At 31.0% G+C, this 23,936-nt stretch overlaps 1 protein-coding gene and 1 long non-coding RNA gene across 5 annotated transcripts; one reads left to right on the forward strand and one right to left on the reverse strand.

Annotated features, from left to right (window-relative positions):
• Positions 1-8,084: 8,084 nt before the first annotated feature.
• On the reverse strand, positions 8,085-13,753 carry LOC136217382 (phosphatidylinositol N-acetylglucosaminyltransferase subunit GPI1-like). 2 transcript variants are annotated; one of them, XM_066003980.1, is made up of 10 exons: positions 13,548-13,615; positions 13,017-13,430; positions 12,538-12,909; positions 12,302-12,439; positions 12,110-12,213; positions 11,808-12,029; positions 10,870-11,364; positions 9,917-10,335; positions 8,571-8,661; positions 8,085-8,476 (listed from the first exon to the last, which is right to left on the reverse strand). In XM_066003980.1, the coding sequence occupies exons 2-10, from the start codon at positions 13,029-13,031 to the stop codon at positions 8,356-8,358; spliced, it is 1,977 nt and encodes a 658-aa protein (XP_065860052.1). In that variant the 5' UTR covers positions 13,032-13,430; positions 13,548-13,615; the 3' UTR covers positions 8,085-8,355. The 2 variants fall into 2 exon arrangements, with proteins under 2 accessions (XP_065860052.1, XP_065860051.1); XM_066003979.1 differs by lacking the exon at positions 13,017-13,430 and having other exon boundaries at positions 13,548-13,753.
• A 4,253-nt stretch (positions 13,754-18,006) lies between these two features.
• On the forward strand, positions 18,007-20,671 carry LOC136220269 (uncharacterized). 3 transcript variants are annotated; one of them, XR_010684444.1, is made up of 5 exons: positions 18,007-18,318; positions 18,442-18,772; positions 18,961-19,366; positions 20,341-20,417; positions 20,495-20,671. It is a non-coding gene; the product is annotated as an uncharacterized lncRNA (long non-coding RNA). The 3 variants fall into 3 exon arrangements; XR_010684445.1 differs by having other exon boundaries at positions 18,961-19,342; XR_010684446.1 differs by having other exon boundaries at positions 18,966-19,366.
• Positions 20,672-23,936: the final 3,265 nt, after the last annotated feature.

Here is a 23,936-nt window from a genome sequence, read left to right on the forward strand (position 1 = left end):
GCCACATGAGATCCATAGTCAAACATATGGATGACCCGCCGTTATGCCCCAATCCGCCCATTGAGCGGTAAAACCGATTCCCAATAAAGGCCATTAATGATCCTTTATTGAGCTAACGGCCAAGCTTAAAGGAGATCTGTAACCGCCATTAATGGGGCATTAATGGAGACTTTCTGGTTACTAGGAGTTACGATCACATGACTATAAATAGCTTGCACCCCAAGCTATTGAGGTAGACATTCATTCTCTTCCTTAAACCCTACCTTTGTCAATACAGTTTATTCTCCTTATACCATACTAACTTTGGCATCGGAGCTTCCCCCCGTCGAACCCAACGACGCCCCCACAAGGAAGAGAGTTGATCGGAAATTCATCCCCAGTTATCACCAGGATAGAACCTTTGTATGCAAGCCATGATAAAGAAGTCTCCATCTGTTTAACACAAATGAAAAATCAAAATCGAACCAAAATTAAGTGCACATAAAAGCATATCATAATATTCGATGTGCTGTAAAAGCAAGAAGAAACTCTTCAATAGTGATTCAAACAAAACTTTACGGAAATTCAGTAATAAGTCTTATCTTTATAACTAAAATGTATATTAAAAAGAAACCAATTTGAATGATATATTTGTTCTAACACAGAAACCAAATTGACTGAAAATTAGAAAATTATGAAATTGGAACACTTAAAAAGGTTAAAAATCAACTTAATTAGAACTAAATATAAAGCAAAATGTAATTATCAAAGGAATTAATAAGAAGTGAACTTAACTCATCTTGGCTATTGAAGATGGGTTAAGAGGAGTCAGTTTTAATACAGAGGTACTGTAAAAACTTTTCCCTTTTCAGATTCAACTAATAAAGACAAAATCTTTATCCTTAGCTGACATTAAAATTCCTGAGAAGAAACCAAGATTTGTTTCATCTTCACCCTTTTATAAAATTAGGTTGTCAAATCATGGAAAGAACAAAACTTTTCTTTCCTTTGTTGCTCAGTGCTTCTGGGTTTTCAAATGGGAACTTCTTTATCATCTGTAGGAAGTGAAATCCCAAATAAATTGATAACAACAGCAAACAGAAAACCTAAATCTATAAGAAAAGCCTGAGTCGAATAATGTGAAAATGGATAAGAAAAACATACCAGTTGCTTGAATCTATCTCGAAAGAGATTGTTGTAGGTGGGGATTCTATTGAGAGTCATCTAATGGATTGAAATGAGCCTGTTTTTCTAAATTTCAATAAAGAAAATATTCTGAAAATCTATTAAAAACGAAAAAAAAAGCAATATACGCATTAGCTTTTAAATTTCATCTTTTAAGGAGAAAATTACACTTCATCAGTTGCCTCCACAATGAGCCACTTAGTAAAGTGATACTTCTAATATTATGTCAAGTGTTATTTTTGTTTCCAGCTTTGATATATATTAAGTATACACATGTATCTTATTTTTAATGTAATTGAAAACCATTGAAAATGACTTTACTTCACGTTATGATAATGTTCATTGTAATTGAAAACCAGAAAGCCTCCCACTTTAAAATATCTATTAGTTGCCCAATTTGCATAATTAAAATCGTTCTTCCAACCTTCTATATCACCAATTTCGTGCACATCATCGTCAATCCACAAAAGAACATCATCATCAACACCAAAATTAGTTCAAAGAGACCCATGATATGTAACTATCAATGAAGCTTGATAAATATATATTTTGATGAATGTGAAATTTTCAATTGGTATTTTGAAATATATAGAGGAGCGGTTTAACATTATTCTTGACTAATATTCCTCACCAATCAAAGAGAGATGCATAGTTTTCGTTGTTAGACAACGTATAACAATTACTTATTGATATTTATTGGCTTGTATTATCTAAATACAACTAATAACTCTTCTCTCTCTAAGATTTCGTTTGAATTTTTTAAAATATTAAAGTATACATGTTTTCTATGTTTAATATTTTAATTACTAGAGAAGATTGATTTCATATCCTCTTATTTCTTTCAAGATTTTATCCTTTTTTCATTTTACGAAGGAAGAAAAAATAATATCCAAACATACATATGTATCTTATTTTTAATGTAATTGAATACTATTCAAAATGACCTTACTTAATATTGTGATAATGCTTCACATAGACCTCCTGATTTTCTGCTTGATACTTTGTACTGTGATGTTTCTTCTTAAATGATATTGTTCTCGTTTTCAAAAAAAAAAACAAAAAATATTGTGATAATGCTCATTGTAATTGAAAACCAGAAGTTTTTGTTGGATTTTACTTAAGAAATATTAGAACATGCATGTTTCCTATTTTGAATAATTTAATTATGAAAAAGTATAAAAAATAAACTTTATTGTTTAGACCATTTTCAAACATAAATTATGTGGTTTCAAAGTTGATAAACAGGTATCTTATGGTTGATTCTGTTAGCAAACACAGTCCAAACTGACTAACGGTGTTAAAAAAAGTCAAAGAAAAAATAATTATTTTGGTCTTTATATTTATTTATATTTTATAAATTAAACCTTTATTATCTAATTATAACAAACCCCAAGACAAGAATCAAAATTCAAACTCACCATGTTCTCTTCAACCATCAAATATTAATGTTCTTTAGCCGTCATCGCCATTTCCTTCTCTTCAACCAACCCTAAACCAACCATCACCTCTCTCTCTCTCTCTCTGCTAACAAACAATGGAAGTCGATCAACACAATTTGCTACTAGTAGATGTGGAGGAGGAGAAGGAAGTGTATCTACATCGCCTGTGACATAATTCCGCTATTATTAACAAATTTGTTCATTCTAAGACTAGAAAGGGATTTCTGGAAGACGCTAGATTACACAATCATGATGTCTCTACTCATTCGGAGATTGGATTACTCAATAGTGTTTACTTTGATCAAAATAACGGTACTACTAGTTACTTATTTGGTCAATTTTATCAACATTCTTACTCTCCATTTTTCATCTTTTATTGCTTTCTAAATACAAACAAACATGAATGAGGAAATAACTCTTCTCTCTCTAAGAGTCTGATTGATTTTTTTAAAGAAATATTAAAGTATACATGTTTTCTATGTTTAATACTTTAATTACTAGAGAAAATTGACTTTGTATATCCTCTTATTTCTTTCAAGATTTTTTCCTTTTTTTCATTTTACAAATGAAGGAAAAATAATATCCAAACATACATATGTATCTTATTTTTAGTATAATTGAAAACCATTATAAATGACCTTAAGAAAGGTTAAAGCATGCATGTTTCCTATTTTAAATAATTTAATTAGGAAAAAGTACAAAAATAAATAGGTACCTTGTGGTCGATTCCGTTAGTAAATACATTCCAAACTAACTAACGGTGTTAATCAAAGTCAAAGGAATAGTTATTTTGATCCTTATATTTATTTATATTTTATAAATTAACTCCTTATTATATAATTATCACCAACAAACCGCAAGACAAGAACCAAAATTCAAACTCACCATCTTCTCTTCAACCATCAGATTTTAATGTTCTTTTAAGTCGTCATCGCCATTTCCGTCTCTTCAACCATCACCTCTCTCTCTTTCTCTCTGCTAACAAACAATGGAAGTCAATCAACACAATTTACTACTACTAGATGCGGAGGAGGAGAAAGAAGTGTCTCTGCACCGCATGCATCATAATTTCGCTGTTACTAGCAATTCTGTTCATTCTGAGACTAGAAAGGGATTTCTGGATGACGCTAGATTACACAATCATGGTGCCTCTACTCATTCGGAGATTGGATTACTCAATAATGTTTACTTTGATTAAAACAACGGTACTACTAGTTACTCTTTTAGTCAATTTTATCAATATTCTTACTCTCCATTTTTCATCTTTTATTTTCTTTTTATCACCTTTTTTTTACTTGATTGCCTATTTTAGCTTTGTTTTTCCAAGGACCTGCGATTGATTATGAGGAGACATATTTTCATGATGTGGATGTGATAACTTTTCGATATCTCATTATATTTTTTTTTTGAATAAAGGTTGGGACGCAGGCAGACCGGACATCCCAACTAGGTTGGCACCTCCAACACAGCCAACAACCCGAATATTATTAATAAAGGAAAAAAAAGTACAATAGAAGGAGAAGGAGAAACAAAGAGAAAGTTACAGAAACCTCGATATCTCATTAGTTCGGTAGTACATAAAAGATTTAGCATGCGCCTAACAGATGTAGTTACAGCTTATCTATATAGCTCACTTGATAATGATATTTATATGAAAATCCCTTAATAGTTCAAACTAGACTTGTTCATGGTCAACTTCGAGCCGGTAACGGCTTTTTATGTAAAAATACTAAGTCCAAGTCAAGTCCATCCCGCTATTAATTTGGCTGGACTTGGGCTTAAAAATCAAATATCAAGCCCAGCCCATATAAGCCCACTTAAAAATATATACATAATTTTTAGTTATAAAAAATAAAATTTATACTTAAAAGTAAATATGTAATATATAAATATATAAATTCATTAATTAATATTAATAGGCGGATGCAACCCGTGCTATTTTTATCAATCCTAAGTCCTCTCAAAAAATAGGCGGGATTTAGTGGGTACGGATTAGACTGTGTCTAAGATTAATTTTCATTGTCCAAATCTGGTCCAAGAGACATGGACCTAGACAAGTATCCGGACCCGTGGACGTGTCTAACTCAAACTGCAAGGAAAATGTGACAAACGAGAATCTTATTTGATAAGTTGAAGATCGGCTACTAAGTTTTTCAAGCATGTCTTTTTTTTTAAATGTTTTAATCAACTTCATCATATGAAAGAAAATGACTAATTGGGCTTGCTGGAGAAATATTTGTATGGATTAAAACAATCTAGACACATGTGGTATAATCGCCCTAGTAAATATTTGCTGAGAGAAGGTTATAAAAATAATCAAATTTGTCCATGTGATTTTATAAAGAAATTTATAACTAAATTTTCCATCATTTGTATTTATATGGATAATTTGAATATTATCGAAACTCATGAAAGATTTCAAAAGTAGTGGATTATTGAAAAAAGAAATTTGAGATTAAAGATTTTACAAAGACAATTTTATCTTGTCTTACAAATCTATCACATAAAAAAGAGAATTTGTATTCACCAATTGAGTTACATAGAAAATATCCTTAAGAGGTTTTGCATGGACAAAGCACATCCATTGAGTAGTTCAATGGTTGTTCCATCACTTAACGTAAATAAAGATCATTTCCGACATCGAAAAGATATAAAAGAGATTCTTGGTCATGAAGCACCATCTCTTAGTGTAATAGGTGTACTAATAAATCTTGCTAACAATGCGAGGCTCGATATTAATTTTTCTGTTAATTTATTATCAAAATATAGAGAGACATTGGAATGAAATTAAACATATATTTTACTATCTTCAAATTTGAGTTTCTTTTATACATGTGAATTTAAACCTAAATTAGTTGGTTATGCGGATGTGGATTGCTTATCTAATCCACATAAAGTTTAATCACAAACAGATTATTTATTCACATACAGAAGTACAGTTATATCTCGCGCTCTATGAAACAAACTATTATAGTTACTTTTTCAAATCATATTGAGTTAATAGTTATTCATGAAACAAATCGAGAATATGTTTGACTAAAATCATCAACCAAGCATATATGAGAATCATATGGTAGATCATTAGATAAAGGAACTCGATTACAATATATGAAAATAATACAGCTTGCATTCTTAACTTAAGAAATATTACATTAAAGGAGACAAAATAAAACATGTTGCACTAAAAAAATCTTTACACATTATCTTCAAAAGAACAATGAAATTAATATTCAACAACTGAAGGATTACTACATTAAAGGAGACAAAATAAAGCACGTTTCACTGAAAAAATCTTTACACATGATTTTCATAAGAACGATGAAATCAATATTCAACAAATTCGATCAAGTGACAATCTCACTAATTTATTCACAAAGACATTAAGTTCTACAACTTTTAAGTTGGTTTATGATAGTCTCAAAAATCTTTAGTACCCAAGTCATTCTAGTTTTTCAACAATTTTTTATTTTAGTTTTTTGGTTCAATCATTAAATTTTTTGTTTTATTCATGTGTTTTTTTAACATTTCAAGACTCATTCCCCAACCATTACTGAGAATAAATTTTTCTTAGCTAACCAATATAAATTCATTAATTTGACACTATATTAATTGCATTTCTAATTTGTGTAAAATAACCTAAAATGACTTATATAATGGAACCTGGAGTACTATTTTTTCATTTAACCAATCGTATTATCCCACTAAATTTTACTTGGTAAGCTTTTTAATAAGGCAATACGATATTCACATGGATGCACATTTAATAAAATATCAAACACTTTAAATAAATATCCACCAACAACTAAACATGTATTAATTATACACAAATGATGGTTAAAGACTATTCATTTTACAAGTCTACTGGATTAAAACATTTTATGCTCTTATTGTTTTCTTTTAATCTAAGTTCTTTATTATATTCTAGGGTAAAGTTCAAATAAAACCCCTGTGGTTTCACTAATTTTCAGATAAAGGACTGTGGTTTACTTTTTGTCAAAACAATGATTGAGGTTTCAAACTTGGATTAATGCTCTTAAAACCATCTTTAACGACCTGAAAATAAAAAATTTCAAGAATTAAAGTTGTTCAACGTCATATTTTCTATGGAACTACATTTTCGATTTTCGAAAATAATCTTTTTTGGAACTTTCTCTCTCTAAACATTAACTTTCTTTCTCTTTGCCAAACATCGTCTAAACAATCTCAAAATAAAAAAGTTGAAGAATTAAAGTTGCTTAAAATATTAGTAGTTCTTAAAATATGTCATTTTTAAAGTCATCAAAGGTGATTTTAATAATATCAACCGAAAAAGTCCTTATTTTGTTAAAGTTAAAAACCTCAATCCTCGTTTTGACAAAAAGTAAACCACAGTCCTTTATCTGAAAATTAGTGAAACCATAAGGGTTTTATTTGAACTTTACCCTATATTTTATTATCTACACGTATATATTGATCTTCATATAAATGTGGGCTTAACACATCATTTGCACCTTGAATTTGTCCAAAAAAAACTTGATTGGCCCCTGAACTTTCAAAATGTCCTGATTGTCCCCTAAACTTGCATAAAATGTTCAGTTAACCCCATGAACTTACGTAAAATATAATCAATTGATCACTCGGTCGTAAAAAAAGTAAGTTAAATGCAGAAAATATATTTCACGCATCTTAGAATGTTATTACATAATTCAAAAATAAATTAAAAATGAAGTTATTACTTGCTCAACTATACAACTTGTCTTCTCTTATATTAGAATTATATACCCCAATTTTGACCGTTTTACTTTTTTTAAGACTCGTGGAATACATCTTCCACATTTAACTTGCTTTTTTCGACCGAGTGATCAATTGATTACATTTTAAGCAAGTTCAGAGGCTAATTAAACATTTTATACAAGTTCAAAGGGCTATCGGAACACTTTGAAAGTTCAAGGGCCAATCAAACTTTTTGGACAAGTTCAGACGACAAATGATGTATTAAGTCTATAAATGTGGTTATAATCACATTATAATCCATAAATTTATAACAAAAATAATATGTAAATTTATAACAAAAACTTGCTTTCAAACAGTTAAAAATACAAATTTCGAAAACAGATAAAATACACTATTACCAACTTTTATCTTCAAATTTGACTGTTATGGTCATCAAAGGCTTATTATGACCACAAAATAATTAAAATAACATATTATGTCAAAATAAAAGATCAGAGACTCGATTCACCAAAATAAGAATGATCAGCAGTATCAAATCATGATGTTTGCCAATATACATTTAGGCAGAGACAGTAATGTAAAGCAATTAAAAGATGAGAGCCTTCCATGATCAGTGATTACTTGCCAAGTTTCATAGTTCCCTACACTTGAGAATTCCACTACGTTGTACGGAAATGGAAACGGGAAACCAAACAGAAACGGTTACCGGAAAACGTTAGAAAAAGGTAATGAAAGCGGAAAAGAAACGGACACGAAACGCGAAAACGCTAATGAAGAAGAATTTCCGTGCAACATACTTCCATAATCAGCACAGGCAAGTGTGACTACCAAACAAACACTTGCATATGAAAACCCCACACTCTACCCCCAAAAATTACAAACCAAAATGTGGCAAAAATGGCTGATATCTCCACCACAAAATAAACCAAGTAGATACATTACAAACCCTGAAGGCATCTATCTAGCTTTCCAAAAGCAATAAAAAAAATAACCTTTGCAAAATATGTATGCTCAGGTCACTCGAGGGGATTAATAGTCGCTACTCACTCCTTAATCTGCATGCGAGAATGGAATTATAGCAGATAAGCCAATACTCTCTGCCTGGGATAACCATCCATGGGATTTTTGAAGGCAGGCCAGCGCCTAGAGTCAATGCGGTTCTGAGAAAATAAAAGTTAAATATAAAATATCCCAATGAACTAACTAACAAATTTCCTGATAAAAGTAAAACCAATGCATTAAAATACAGCTCACCTTTTACCAGTAAGAGCTCCATAAGCTGATGCAGTGACAAAACCCGAAACCCCGCAGAAAATCTTCTTGTAGTGAGGTAAGACTACTTGTCCTGTAATGTATTTTTCAAATTACAGCCACTCCAAGGTCAACAAATATAAAAGAAACCGCGTGCCGAAACATTTTTGGATGATATTTTTCTCACACGTCATTTGTGTTAGACACTTGTACAATGGAAAAGTTCATATCAAAAATCATGTCTTTTCGCATATTTATAGATCAAAGAGTGTTTCAAAATAAGACAATCTTAACCCTGTACTTCAAAACATGACAGCTTGACTTGGCACTGTAATATATTGACATGATAACATGGAACGTAATAGGTTGACCATGATGACATGTCATTACTCGTCACATCAACAGAACTTAATGTTGTCATCACAGTTTTCTCAATTTGCTAACGGTTGAAACCGCAAGGTTGAGTTTGTCATGTTCTGTGTTTTTACAATTTCATCCAAGTCTACAACATATCAATTAGGCAAGCTGGAGAAACATAAGCAAATGTACAAAATTTTCAAGGTCTAACACCACAAGGAGGGAAGCAATTTAAAAAAATGGCACAAAAACAACAAGCACTACTTAAGTTCCTCAAGATGAACTGATGACATCAATAGCAACATATTATATAATTTCTCTAAAACCCAAGAAAATGCCGGTCTTTTCTATAATATCAATAAATAAATTGTCATCTCCAAAGCAGACTATTAAGAGTTCCACACTTGTAATCATTATATTATTTCATAGTTCACTGACTTATCACAGAGCTTGGCTACTGATACTAGCACCTATGCAGGATCCCAAAAACAAGACATCCATTTTCAAAAGGGAAAAGGTACTAATTTAGTCCTATGGTTATTGGGGGAGAGCGGATTTATCCTCCATGTAGAAAACAGTACAATCTTAAGCCTAACATGTTTAACAGTTGATGCAATTTCAAGCCTAATTGGATGAACGATGAGTTTTTTTTCATTAACAAAAGATGTGTAGTTTCAAACCTTATTGGGTGGCCAGAACGTTGGAGGGTAGCCATAACGTGAAATTACACATGAAGAAAAACTCATTTTAGTAAATGTCAGGCATAAGATTGCATTGTTCTCTACGTGGAGGCTAAAATCCGCTCTCCCCCAATAACCATAGGGCTAAATTTGCACCTTATCCCTTTTCAAAAGAATTACTTGTATGGCTCTGGCTGTTTGCTCATATCCACACTTATAAGAAGAAAAATAAAAAAAGAGAAAAGATTGCCAGTCCAATCAGTACAGCAGTAATGGTAAAAGTATAAGATGGTAAATAGGTCAAGATCTCACCTATACTCAAGAAGTTGCTGTGGAGAAGTGAAACTATTATACTAGATCCCCTTTCAGCTGCATCCTTTTGCTGCATGCTCTCAGATGATGAGCTCATTTTGTCAAAGCATACAAACTCCAGAGGATCACTTTTACATGATAAAATTTCCAACCATATCCCAGACGGAAATCTTCTTCGTCTTACCAACCAAAGGAAGATTTTTACGTACGGTGTACCATGGATCATTGATATAATGACTTCAATCAATATACAAATCAATGTGATGGCGGAGTCCAAAATAGTATAGAAAATATAGAAAACAGAAGTTGTAGGTAACAAAAGTAAAAGCGGTGTGAACAGAAGGGATCCAACAATATGTTGTTTAACCGTGTAGTTATAGCTATCCAATCTCTTACGTAAAGGATTCCACTTTCGACCCCTGTAAACAATTCAGTAAATCTGAGAGCTTAACTTATTGAGAGCATGTAGAATGACATAATGATATATATTTGAACTTTTCCTGATTATTAAGCAAATTCTAACACATAAGAAAATAAAAATATTAGGCCTTTCCTCTAATTCCGCTTTTCCAATGAACATTAAACAGCAAGTAGGCAAATTTCAGCAGATGATATCATCAATAACCAAATCATAAAATTCATTTTCCCATAATAAATTAAGGCCCAAATTTCTTATAGTACAAGAAAATTAATAAACATTTTTGTCTAGTATTCGTCAAAAAGTCCCTTGTTGTAACAGCATCTCAAAAACTGTGGCAATAATAACCCTAGAATCAACATAAATCTTGGACTTTTCAATTTTCAAATATTTCAAGGTATTTGCAAATTTGCAGTTGATCAATGCAGCACAATTCCCCCTAATTTTTCCAACTTCACAGCTTAATAAACATTCGCAAACACACAACCTCCTGCTCATTCCTCTCATATATAGCAAAAGATGAGTCAGTATTCACCTGAAAAGTCGCCACAGAGCAGCTAATGCTTGAATCTGCTGTGAATATATGAGTGACATTGCACAATGAAGAGTTGACACGTGTAATGTTGCAACAGCAATGGTGTCGATAACCAAAGCAGCAGGAATGGTCGCCCCAAAAGTGATGCCTACTATAGCAAGACCTTTAATGAAATAAACAAAAAGGAAACTAACAAAAATCCACAGCGTAGACCAAATTTGTATGGCATTCAGAGAAATCATGCCCAGAACTCCTGCGAGTTCTGTATTCAACTTGAAACCTGCTGGTACGCCCATCAACCACACACAACCCGAACGCAACAACTCATTTGTAACATCATTAGCGAAGGTTGAAATCCATGAGCAAACTGAATCTGCATTATATAAAACTGAAAGGCCGAGCACATTCCCCAAAAGAAGATCAACAGTTACGCTCAACCACATGGAATGCCTACGTAATGCAGCAGGCTCAGCATATTTGACACATGATTGTGACCTATAATAAAATTTTGAAAGCAATAGAAGTAAGAAAACTGAGGGAGGAATATAATACTACCCTCTAAAACAGACCTCAAGAAACTATACAATCTGCATGAACTCTAGGCTCAGCTAGCAGAGAAACATAACATAAAAATAGCTTAGGTCGAGAAAAAATTATTTTTGTAGCTCCTCAAGTAGGTCAAGCTGAACATGGACAGAGAGTTCATTGAAGGAAAAAAGCTTGAGTTTTCAATTAGAAATATAGTGAATAAGAACTGCTAGAATTCTCTTTTCTTATTTTCTCAATAAATAATCAAACATTTATTAGATAAACATATCTAAATATTTAAGGTGCCTATCAGTAAAACAATATATTAGAATGTTCCAACTTGAATAAAATTGGCATCTGGCTAAAATCATATTGGGAAATTTAATATGAATATGGGAGTTTCTAGTTACCTCAGTCCATTGTCTTGAAGAAAAATTGGCCAATATAAGATCTGACAACATCGGATTTGGATATTTGTCCATGTATTTCGAAATGTCCTCGCTAACATAATATAAATCTTTGTTCTTGATCCAAGATTTGTAAAGATATAAAAAAATTGAAGAGTGAGATAGAATAGAGTGGAAACTGATGCGATTGAAATGGCAAATATATGCCACATAATATCAAGACACCTGAAAAGCCATAAGAAAGGTCATCAAAAATCGCAAAAGAAATTAATATAACTCTAAGAACAAAGTTTAGTTGACAATACAAGTAGATTATTGAAAAGGTTGCAGAAGCTCTGTCAGAGTCCATGTGTTTCTCCATAACTATTTTAGCTGCAGCAGCACTGTTGATACCCATAATGACTGTCTCCTGTATACAGAAGGACATAAACAGCAACATCAAAACAAGGCAAATAATGTGATTGTACAAAAAGGAGTCTAGAGGACCACGTTTTTACCAAACCGAACAGAGGCTGCTTGCAATCAAGTTCATCAACCCATCTGGGTTTCTTCGAAGGAGCTCTAATTTGCTCAGGACTCCAAGAATTTAGTGAAAAATGATGCGAGCCATATACAGGAGTTTCATATACTATTACCTATAGTTTATCAAACACAAAGAAAGAATGAAAATATTAAGTACCACAAAATATGAATCAAGCAGAATCAAGCAGTCTAAGTGATATCACTTACATACGTGGACATCGAATTGGGTTACAATAACCCCATTCCAGTGAATGTGATCCAATTTAGGAAGCCAACATACATCTCTACCATAATCTTTATGACAATAATACACCAGCTGGATCCAGTAATCACCTTTAGCAGAAGCATCACATCTTGGAATCACTAATCCATCAAGCGTATCACATTCACAGCTTTTTCCTCCATAACTTTCTCCGAATACATCTTGCATGTTTCCCACAGTAGAAATTCCATCCGTACAGGACTTTTCCCTGTTGCGTTCTTGCATTCCAAGCTTTAACATTTTCCCCTGACCTAGAATAGAGAACATTGACTTATCTTGCAGAGATACAGGCATTTTTCCATCAATGCAGCGAAGGATCTCCTAATTAAATAAATAATGAAAAATGTAAGATACTTTCAACATTCGAAAAATCTTAATGTTTTAATTGCAGTTACACAGAAAGGTGAAGTTCAACAGCATATTTATACCGGGATGAACTTCATAGAGGCTTATTTCCTGACAAGTAACCTTCACTAACGAATTACAAACCAACCATCCAGAAAAACATAATGCTTAGTAACTCAAACTTTGTGATACCAAGCATTCCCAATACTGCTAAGACAATAAACCAAAATCATTCATAAAATCCCATAATTGGGGAGACCATATACATCAAACCAGCTTCTCAGTCAACCACTGCAAACATTGCCAGGTGTCATAATAGCTTAGCTTCCACCATACCTTTTTATTGGGTTCCAAAAAGTTGAACTAATAAAATAATGTCATATAACAAAACCAACATATACAAATTTCAGTTCAACCCAGCTTGTACCTAGACTCTTCTCGTTCACCACAGTAAACATAGCTATCATCTGTGGAAAGAAATAACGGAGGCGGGAGGCCTAAAGGAGATGTAACTAACATTTTTAGCATAAAAGAATCAAATAAATAGCATTATAATAACTATAAAAGAAATTAAATGCTAAACAAAGGAGGTAAGTTCGAATTGCGGTATGTACCTGGAGCCCAGATTGGCAGCGGGAAAGAGAAACCTCATTGCAAGTGAATCCTACAACAAAATCAATAGATGCAGACGAGCTAGAAATGAACCAACCAAATAACAAATGTGTAGAAGTTGGTTCATTTGACGAAAGGTACTTAGGCCACCAAATCCTACACTTCCTTCTCATTTTTCCTCCTTTTTCCTTGCAGCTCACCTCGTCATTTTCAGTAGATTCTAGCGTAAATCCGACGTAGATGTACTAAAGAAATTAATTTATAATTTTATAAAAATAAAATTATATATTACAACAATATTATTAATGTACTAAATATTTTAATGTGTTATTAATGCACTAATTTTAAATTTTTTTTTTGTTAGTAATGCATTAAATAATTTTTTTTAATGCAGTAATACATTAAAAGCGAAGTACAATCATAACGTAAAAAATTATACAAATTTAACATTAACGTTTCTAAGGAAAATCAATTTTAATCATATGTTATCGAAAATTTGGAAAAATTTTGTTTGACTGTTATTTAGCCACGTCGGACCTTTTAAACCAGTTTGTCGATAAATTGAATCAGTTTCATATATATTTTTATAATTAAATTAATAACACAATAAAATATTTTAGACAGTTTCAAAAAACTAAACCTGCTACATATAAATTAATCTCAATTTTCTTTTTTAAATTGTCTAAAATATTTTACTATGTTATTAATGCACTAAATATTTTTTATTAGTAATGCACTAAATATTTAACCGCAACGTTTCAAGCGAAGTGCAGATTTAGCTCTAATATCTAAAATCGTGCAAATTTAGCACTAACGTTTCTAAGAAAGATTAATTTTAACCATATGCTATCGAAAATTTGAACAAAATGTGTTTGACTATGTTGTCAAAAAAAAATGTGTTTGACTGTTATTTAGTCACATCAGACTTTCTAAACAAGTTTGTCAATAAATTGAATCAGTTTCATACATTTTTTCGTAACTATATTAATAATATAGTAAAATATTTTAGACAGTTTCAAAAAACTAAACTTGTTACACATAAATTAATCACAATTTCTTTGAAAATGTCTAAAATATTTTACTCTGTTATTAATATACTAAATAATTTTTTGGTTAGCAATGCACTAAATATTTAACCGTAACATTTCAAGTGAAGTGCAGATTTAGCCCTAACATATGAAATTGTACAAATTTAATCTTAACTTTTCAAATTAAATTTAAATTTTAATCAAAATTTTATAAAATAAAAATTCACTAACATCATTGCAATTTCATAATATGACTAAATCTGGACTTCATTCAAATTTAAATATTACTCCGTTCGTCCCATAATATAGGAGCATCTCCAATAAAGGTTGCTCTAAAGAGTGCCAAAAATTAACACATCATATTAAAATATAATATTTTATTAATTTGGTAATTCACATCACTTTTGGCAACCTTTATTTAAAAATACTCCAATAGTAAATCAACTTTAAAAGTTGCTACAATGGCCCCACAAATCATTACTTAATATATAATTTATTTAATTATAAATATTGTCATCCAATAGTGAAATGAGAGAGAAAGTCATAGAAAATGTGAACCAATAGTATTAAGTAAATCAATATTTTTTATATATTAAAAAATGTTTGACAACTTTGCTTCAAGATTGCCAAAAATTGGCAACCTCTTGGCAACCTTTTTAGCACCCACCATCACTCCAATAGTAGGCACCCTTTAAAAGTTGCCAAACTAAATAACACATCATCTTGGCACTCTTTTTGGCACCTCTATTGGAGATGCTCTAACTTGTTTTAGAAAGTGAATTTTTTTTCAAAATATAAGTCGTTTTGGTTTTTCAAGAACTTTTAGTTTAGTTTTTTGGTACAAACATTAAATATTTTGTATTGATCTATGTGTTTTTTAACATTTCAATATTTATTGCCCAATAGTGACATGAGAGAGAATTTTTTTTAAGTTAACCAATGCAAATTTATTAACTTGACTCAACATTAATTGTATTTTTTAATTTGTGTGAAAACCTCTAGAACGATTTATATTATGGGACGAAGGTAGTAATTAAATTTCTATAAAATAAATAATTTTTATAGAATTTTCTTTTTATTTAATAATATAATAAAAAAATTTATTATATATTTTGGGCAGTGGCTTCACGCCACTGCCCAAAATATATTAGTTGACAGTAATTGATATTCCTGTCAACATTTGATGCTCATTACGGCGTCGCTGTAATGAGTATTATATTAAAAAAATAAAAAAAGATTAACTGTGGTCGAAAAACAACTTCTTTGGAAAAAATATTTTCCAACCACAACCAATAGAATAATTTTTCATTAAATTTGCCCCATTTAAAGGATTAATCCGCAGTTTTTTTTATGGAAATAGTTGTATCTTCAATAGATGCAAACAACAAGTACAACAAACAAACATAAGGAATAAAAACCTTACAAGATCCATAAAGGCACTAAAACGACTACAAAGAGCAGAAATAACCATAAAAGGTATTAAAAACATAAAAGAACAAAAAAAAATACTTCTCATAAATCCAAATCCGTAGAAAAGCATCTGCAATCCACTCATCATCATTTAAGCCAGTCTGAACATTTGGATGTAAATCCTTTCTTTTGTTGCAACCACGTAGATCCATTGATCCACGAACAAGATAAGTCGTTTCCGCTCGTGCTAAATTCAGAAAAGGTATAAACGAAAGAATAATAGAGAACTGATACAATTCAAGTGAATAAAGAGATTAGATGAAGTATATGAACACAAACAGGAAAAAAGTAACAATAATGAAAAAACACAGTAAATCTAATCAAGCGGAAGGATGAAGAAGGAAGACAAACTTCCCTCTTCCTCTTTAAAGTAGATTCACAAAATAAGAAAAATTATGTATCTAATAGATGAGGGGGTTTTGACAAAAGAGGGGGAAGAAAGAAGAGAAGAATATCAGAAGGAGAAGGAGAAGAGAAGAAAATTAGGAGGTTGGACAGTTTTTTTTTTTAAAACCAGAGAGAAAATTAGAAAAAGTTCTGTCTTTCTATCTAAATCGAGATATTAATCCGCAGTTTTAAACCATGAGAGAGAGCAAGAATCCACGAGAATCGTTTTTTCCCCTCAAATATCCAAATGAATCCCTAAAAGCTTAAAGTTATTGTAAAATAATTTATTTGTTTTATAACCTTTTAATTTATTCCTCCAATTTATTAAAAAAGTGCAATTAGGTACTTTAGTGTTACAATTCTCCTCCCTTTTAATTTATTCTAACATTTCAATTTAATATTTCGATCACAAAAATTCATCGTATATAACAAATCTTGATTCTTATTAAAATTACACGTAAAATATAAGTTGATTATACCGAAGGTGTTATCTCGGGTCTAATAAAAAATTCAAATAACACTACTAGAAAATGTGTGATTGCTGACGGAATTTTCGACGGAATAAATTCCGTCAGTAAAGTTTGACGGATTTTCGTCAGTACTGTTTCCGTCAGAAAGATTGACGGATTGTCTGACGGAATAAAAATTCTATCAAAATATTCTGGCGGGAACATCCCCGCCATTAATTTTGACGATATAATTGACGGAAACTTTTTCGTCAGATTCTGTTACGGAATTGCTGACGGAATACTATTCCGTCAAAATTTAATATATTTCAAATTTTTTAAACAAAAAATCCTATTATTCTAACTTGAATGTTCAATTTTATTTTCATTATAGATAGATTTATAAAAATATCTCTATTTGAATTTATATTTTATTTCTTAAAGTGTTAATAATTTTTTATTTATCAAAATTATCTAGTTAAGTTTAACACTTTTTCCATATGAATTTTAAATTCATGTGTTTATTAACATTTTATTCATCCTAATAATCTAATTTTCTATTTAAATATATAGTAAAGTATATATATATATCAAATATATAAAAAAATTATATTGTTTTATTAAATAAATATAATATCTGAGAACCTTAGAATTAATTAAGCTTAATAACTTAACTAAATATAAGATCAAGTAAAATTTAAGGACAAATATATCATAAATTAACAAAATTGACAAATATAATTAATGAATATTAAACTTAAAAAATATTAGCTTTGAATTAATTTTTCTTACATCTATAAATAAAAAAATTGCAAAACATTCTTACACCATAATTGTGCTATTTATAAATTTAGATTTATATCAATGGTCTATTCGTTTCCGTATAACACTCCATATTTTAATTTTAAGTTCAAAAATTATTTGAATTATTATTTTATCATATTATTATTATTATTATTAGACCATGTAAAGAAAATTAAAGAGAAATAAATAAATGGACTATGTATGTAAGTTTGGATTGGGCCCGATTCAATAGGCAACCCATTAACTAATCAAAGCCCATGTCTAACCCTAAATAAACCATATATATAATAACTTTTCCATCTTTTAGTTTACAGCCTTCTCTCTTTTTTCTTCATAGAAGAGAAAACAACGTATTGTCTCAACCCTAGCCGCCTTATTTTCTTCTTCTTCTTCTTCCAGTTGAAACGCCGGCAACAGTGTGTCCTAAGTTTTCAACGGGTCTCTACTTTTTCTCCATTGTTCCGAATTGTTGGTAGCCTCCACAGCATCGTTTCATCTCCGTCTCAAGAGGAGTCGCCTCCACAGCCCCATTTCATCTCCGTCTGAAGAGGGTTCATCTCGAAATCCATCTCCTTGTGGAGTCGCTTTCTCCAACTGTCCCTGCTCAGTATTTCAATGAGCCAGGAAAGATTTATCAGGTTGGCTTATATCTTGTTTGAAATAGCATTGCATTTTTCTCATGAATTTGGGACTTCTTATAATATTAAAGAATTTTCATTTTGTATTCCTCATTTCGGTATTTTTATGGTCAATTTCTGCAGATGGAATGTTTCTGCAAGTGGTCCACATCCTAACCCTCATGGTTCGTTTAGACATAGCTTGATCAAGGTCACTGAAGTTTATGTGCTGAAAAATAAGGCGCCACTGACAATTGATGGGAAGAAACGGACAACTCTAAGTGCAATATCATTTGTGAACCCTTCCAGCCCAATAAGGCTTCATTTTTCTACTAAGCCACTTATGGGGCCACCGAAAATGAAAACCCCAGTAGTTAATGGAACATACAGAGGATTTATGGAAGTCATTCTGCAGAACAATGACACAAAAATGCAGATTTATCATGAGTGGATATGCAGTTTTTTTTGTTGTTGGGTAAGGATTCATTTCTGTCTTATTTCAATTTTATTTTGAAACCATACTTTCAAATATTCATCATTTGTGCTCTAATGAATTCTTTCAATATGGATTATGGTGAATGGAAAGGCTCCATTCCACCTACTCTTTTGGTCTTTCTATGAAATTGATTTTCCTAAATTCATTCTAACACCTAAAATTACCAGAACAGAGGTGTCCAGGCTGGCATCGATGAGATTGGGATTTGGGGGATTTGATCGAATGCAAGGTTTAAAGCTACTGTTATCGCCACAGCCCTTTAGTAGGACATGAATAAAGGGAAGCGTTTTTTAGAAGTGTGAAAGCAGGGAGGAAATGATGTAGGAGATGAGAAGATAAGCATTTCTCCTCTTTTTGGGTTCATTCTAACACCTATTTTACAAGCTATTTTAATGGAAGTTGCTGATATGGCTATTATTATTTTTGTTTCGTGATTTCTTTGAGGAGGAGAGATGCGAGAAAGGATCCAGCATCAGGTTTTGGAGGTGGGAGAGAGATGGACGACTTTGAGCTTGAAGAAGGGAGGCTTGCTCAGACCATAACAACATGGTAATTATTGCTCTCTATTATGCAGTAAGTTGTTTCTTTCCTTTTTCCCGAAATAAGTTTGAGAGCAATTCTTTTTTTTCGAATTAAGGTTTTGCTGGAGCTAAATATCATAATGTGTTGACTTTTCCCTTTGGGGTATGCTGTAGATCTGAACTACAGACGGTATTGGGTTTTTTGTCTTCATTTTGATGGAAAAATTTATAGTGTGAAATTTTAAAGCTTTAGCTGATAATTGTGAATCAATAAGATTCATTAGTAATCAAATTTTTGGGATTATATGACCTATATAGCTTGGTAATCATGAGGAAAGATGTTGAAATTGCTATGGATTAATTATATTATCAAATTTCATGCGAAGTTCTATTTTCAGTTTTGTAACTGTTATAAGCTTCTCATCTGAATTGTTTACCATGCACTTTAGTGGTTCAACTTTTTGTAAGTCATCAAAATTTATTCAAGTTGGCTCAATTAAGAATAGTTAGTGTAATAGTACATCAACATAATTAGCTATAGCATGGTCAAGAACTGATGAAATAATAATACATTAATTTTCAGTGATAAATTGTTGTTCATAATTAGCTCATTTGATGTCTTATCATATCTACTATCAATAAAAAACTTCGCTTTTGTTATCTTTTTGGACGAAATTAACTGGGCTTGTACATCTAATCATATAGAATCTGGCTAAAATTTTGCAAGTTCTGTTTGTAAATGATGTCCTATACAGAGAAGAAACTTGGGATTTTTTAAGGCACTAGTTAACAAAATATGGAAATTAGCATTAGGGAATGATTGTCCAGATTATTAGACGATTGTTATTTGCTTTCTTCTGACTTTTCAGAAGCGCATATTTTTGCTGCTTGTAAGCTCTCAACCCCATAGCTATATTAGAGAAAGAATGACATTATGGTTGTCAATTAATCTAGTGATAGTATTCAAGCTTGCAAAACACTAATCTAGTGATAGTATTCTTCAATTTCAAATTAAATGTTTTTCAGGGTCTGATAGAGAAATTCAAGGAGAAAGACTAATCAATGTGTACACATCTTCTATGTTCCATACCGACCCTGATTTCGTAAGTTACTTTTTCTTACTTTTTATTTAAATGGCCAAATTGATTTTTTCATTTCTATGTAAAATTGTTGATAACAGGTAGTGGAGTCCATGCTCTTAATGGAAAACAGCCACATCTATTCCATACTTCATCTATTACCTATGTTCATATTTCCTATTTTGTGGTTATTTTGGTTTTTCTTTTTTTATTTACAATTAACTCGAGAATGTTAACTATGTTGTATAGAAAGTCTTTGTAGATATAATTAGCTCCCTTCAATCCAAATGTTGATATTTAACAAATAATATCATTTTTTTAATTAATGAATTTATAATTATAAAAACAATGCTGATATATTATTATATATTTTAAAAAAAATTAAATTTACTGACGGAATGTTCCGTCAAATAAAACTATCCTGACGAAAATATTTTCGTGTAACATAACGGCAACAATTTTGATGGTTTTAATGACAATGGAAATGTCAGAACATTTTGACGGTTCAAAAGTCAAATAAAACGTCAGAATGTACTGACGGAATTATTCCGTCAATATTCTGTCAAAACGTTATTCCGTCAATATTCCGTCAGAATGTATTTACTGACGTGTGTTTATCTGACGGTTTTCATTCCGTCAGATTTCCGTCAGTAACATGCTTTACTGACGGAAATTTCCGTCAGTAAACAGTTATTTTCTTGTAGTGTAATAAATTCGAGATGTTATACAATGTAATATCAATTTATAAAAATTGGAAAAAGAAATTTTAGGCGCGGACGTGACAGTTCTCTCCATCTTAAAAAAAAATTATCCTCGAAAATTCTTGTTTTGTTTTCTTTATTTGTTGTTTAGTTCTCTCTTCGGCCAAACAAAATATTTTAATGTCTTCTAAGAAATAAGTTCTAAATTTCTACAAATGTACGAAATAATATAATTTTATTTTTGGTATTTCTAAACAAGATTAATTGTATCAATACCTAATAGAAAATTTAAAAATACTGGTTTACTATTATTTTATTTGTTATTTGTCACATTAAACATCTCAAACATAATACTCATTCCGTCCCATTATATAAGTCGTTTTAGAAAATGATTTTTTTTCCAAAATATAAGTCGTTTTGGTTTTCTAAGAATTTTTAGTTTAGTTTTTTTTGTCCAAGCATTAAATTTTTTGTCTTGAACTATGTGTTTTTTAACATTTCAATACTTATTGCCTAACCATTACATGAGAGAGAATTTATTTTAAGTTAACCAATGTAAAATTTATTAATTAGAATCTACATTAATTGTATTTTTTAATTTGTGTGAAAATCTCTAGAATGACTTATATTATGGGACGGAGGTAGTATTTATTATGTTACTACACCGTTACAAACAACCTCTCAATGTTTAAGTTTGTTAGATACAAGTTGATCACACAAAACTACCTAAAATGCTTAATGTATTATTAAAATAGTTATAAACAACTTGTGAACACCTAAAATGTTATTTGATTGCCGAATAACTGGGTTCAAATTTATTATTTATTAGGAATTGCTTAGCAACGTTAGAAATAAAATTATACAATTTTATACATTATGGGCAAATATGCACTTTCAAAACAATAGAAGTAAATTTAAACTTTATTTCTTTAATTAATTTGTTTAATCAGTTCGAGGCCTATCATATACCGTTTAGGCGGATTGTATTACTCACCACTATTATTTGATGCATATATATATTAGGATTCCAACTCGAGATCACTAATTTAAGGGATTTGGAATCCTAAACTACTCAACCCAACTTGAATTAGTAAATATTTTATAGTATCTTGCAAAGGCATTACACTTATTTGGGTTCGTAAACTAAAGCTTCAAAGTCAATTAGGACCCTAAACTATCAAAATCATCAATCATGTCCCTGAACTAAGCAAAAATCATCAATTAAGTCATCGTATCCTAAAATCAGGAACTGTGACTATTTGATATAAAAACAATTTATGTGTTGGTTCAAAATGAGATTGGGAAAGAGGGTCTAAAACTATTTAACTGAACGAATTTCGATGAGGCCTCAATTGATGATTTTTGTTTAGAATAGGGACTCGGTTGATGATTTTTACTTAGTTTCAGGGATCTGATTGATTATTTTGGTAGTTTAAGGTCCTAATTAACTTTGAACCGAGCATTATGCCTTTTGCACATGAACATACAATGAAAGGGGTCCTAATTACAATAAACAACAACAAAGTCTTAGTCCTGAAATGATTCGGGATCGGCTAACATGAACCATCATACAAAATCGTGAAATCAAGTCGTATCGGCGACATAAATTCTCTCCCTCCACTCCGTCCTATCCACTACCATATTTTCCTCAATCCCCAATAAACTTATATCACTCTCACCCTCTTCCAAGTTTGCTTAGATCTTCCCCTACCCCTCACCATTGCACCCCTTTGCCCCTCTTCAGTCCTCTAACCGACGCATCAATCGCTCTTCATCTTACATGGCCTAACCACCTTAGTCGGTTTTCCCTCATTTTATTCTCAATAGATGTAACCCTTACTTTTGTCCTAATTATTTCATTACTCACTTGATCCTTTCTAGTATGACCACACATCCATCTCAACATACGAATCTCCGCCACCGACATTTTATGAATGTGACAGCGTTTCACTACCCAACACTTCATACCATATAACAATGCAGGTCTAATTGTCGTGCGGTAGAATTTACCCTTCAATCTATTAGGCACATCTTATGGATATGAAAGGGGTCCTAATACCAAACTATAATAATAATAATAATAATAGTAGTAGTAGTAAATTTTCTGTTTAACACATTGTTTAGTCCTCGTATCATAGTAATATAATGTTCAGTCCTTAAATTTTTGTTTTATACAACAATTTAATCTTTCCAATATTTAAATTATTAAACAGTTTAGACCCTATGAGAGACTAAACTGTTGAATAAAATAGAATTTAAGAACTAAACAATGTATCAAGGTTGTCAAAGACGCTAGACACTAGTCGGGCAGACATAGCTCTTGAAGATTAATCGGATTTGTGTGTTTTTGTCTTTTTTTATTATTTTTTATTAAATAAGTTAGTATATAAATATAATTATATTATGTAAAAATAATAATATAAAATATTTATAATAAAAATATATATATTTTAATATTACTTGTATTAATGTGTTTGAAAAAATAAAAGATGGGCCAACACATTAATATTAATAACAAAAGGTGTAAAAAGAAAATAAAAATAATATTCTTAAAAATAAATTTGAGAGTTTAAGGGTTTTTTTTAGTATTTTAGTATTTAATATTTTATTTAAAATTAAAAAAATTGACACAAAATTACAAGAGCTAATTTTTTCCTGCTTTTCAGGTTTTGATTAATGGAGATATGTCGGAGGAGTTCACTCCTTCCCGGGGTATCCGTCAAGGGGATCCTATGAGCCCTTTCTTATTTGTAATCGCTATGGAAAGGTTGACTCACATGATCCAAGAGGTAGTTGATAATGGGACTTTTCATCCGGTGTCCATCAATAAATTCTGTCCCTT

Source organism: Euphorbia lathyris, chromosome 2, assembly GCF_963576675.1.
Source record: "Euphorbia lathyris chromosome 2, ddEupLath1.1, whole genome shotgun sequence".
Classification (NCBI taxonomy): Eukaryota; Viridiplantae; Streptophyta; class Magnoliopsida; order Malpighiales; family Euphorbiaceae; genus Euphorbia; species Euphorbia lathyris.

What these genes read in the sequence shown, in the direction of transcription:
- LOC136217382 (XM_066003979.1), bottom strand. Translation starts at nt 13,718, where the DNA reads ATGAGAAGGAAGTGTAGGATTTGGTGGCCTAAGTACCTTTCGTCAAAT. An exon ending in TAACCCAATTCGATGTCCAC is followed by an intron (nt 12,440 to 12,537) that starts GTATGTAAGTGA and finishes GATAAACTATAG; the next exon opens with GTAATAGTATATGAAACTCC. An exon ending in AGCAGCCTCTGTTCGGTTTG is followed by an intron (nt 12,214 to 12,301) that starts GTAAAAACGTGG and finishes TTCTGTATACAG; the next exon opens with GAGACAGTCATTATGGGTAT.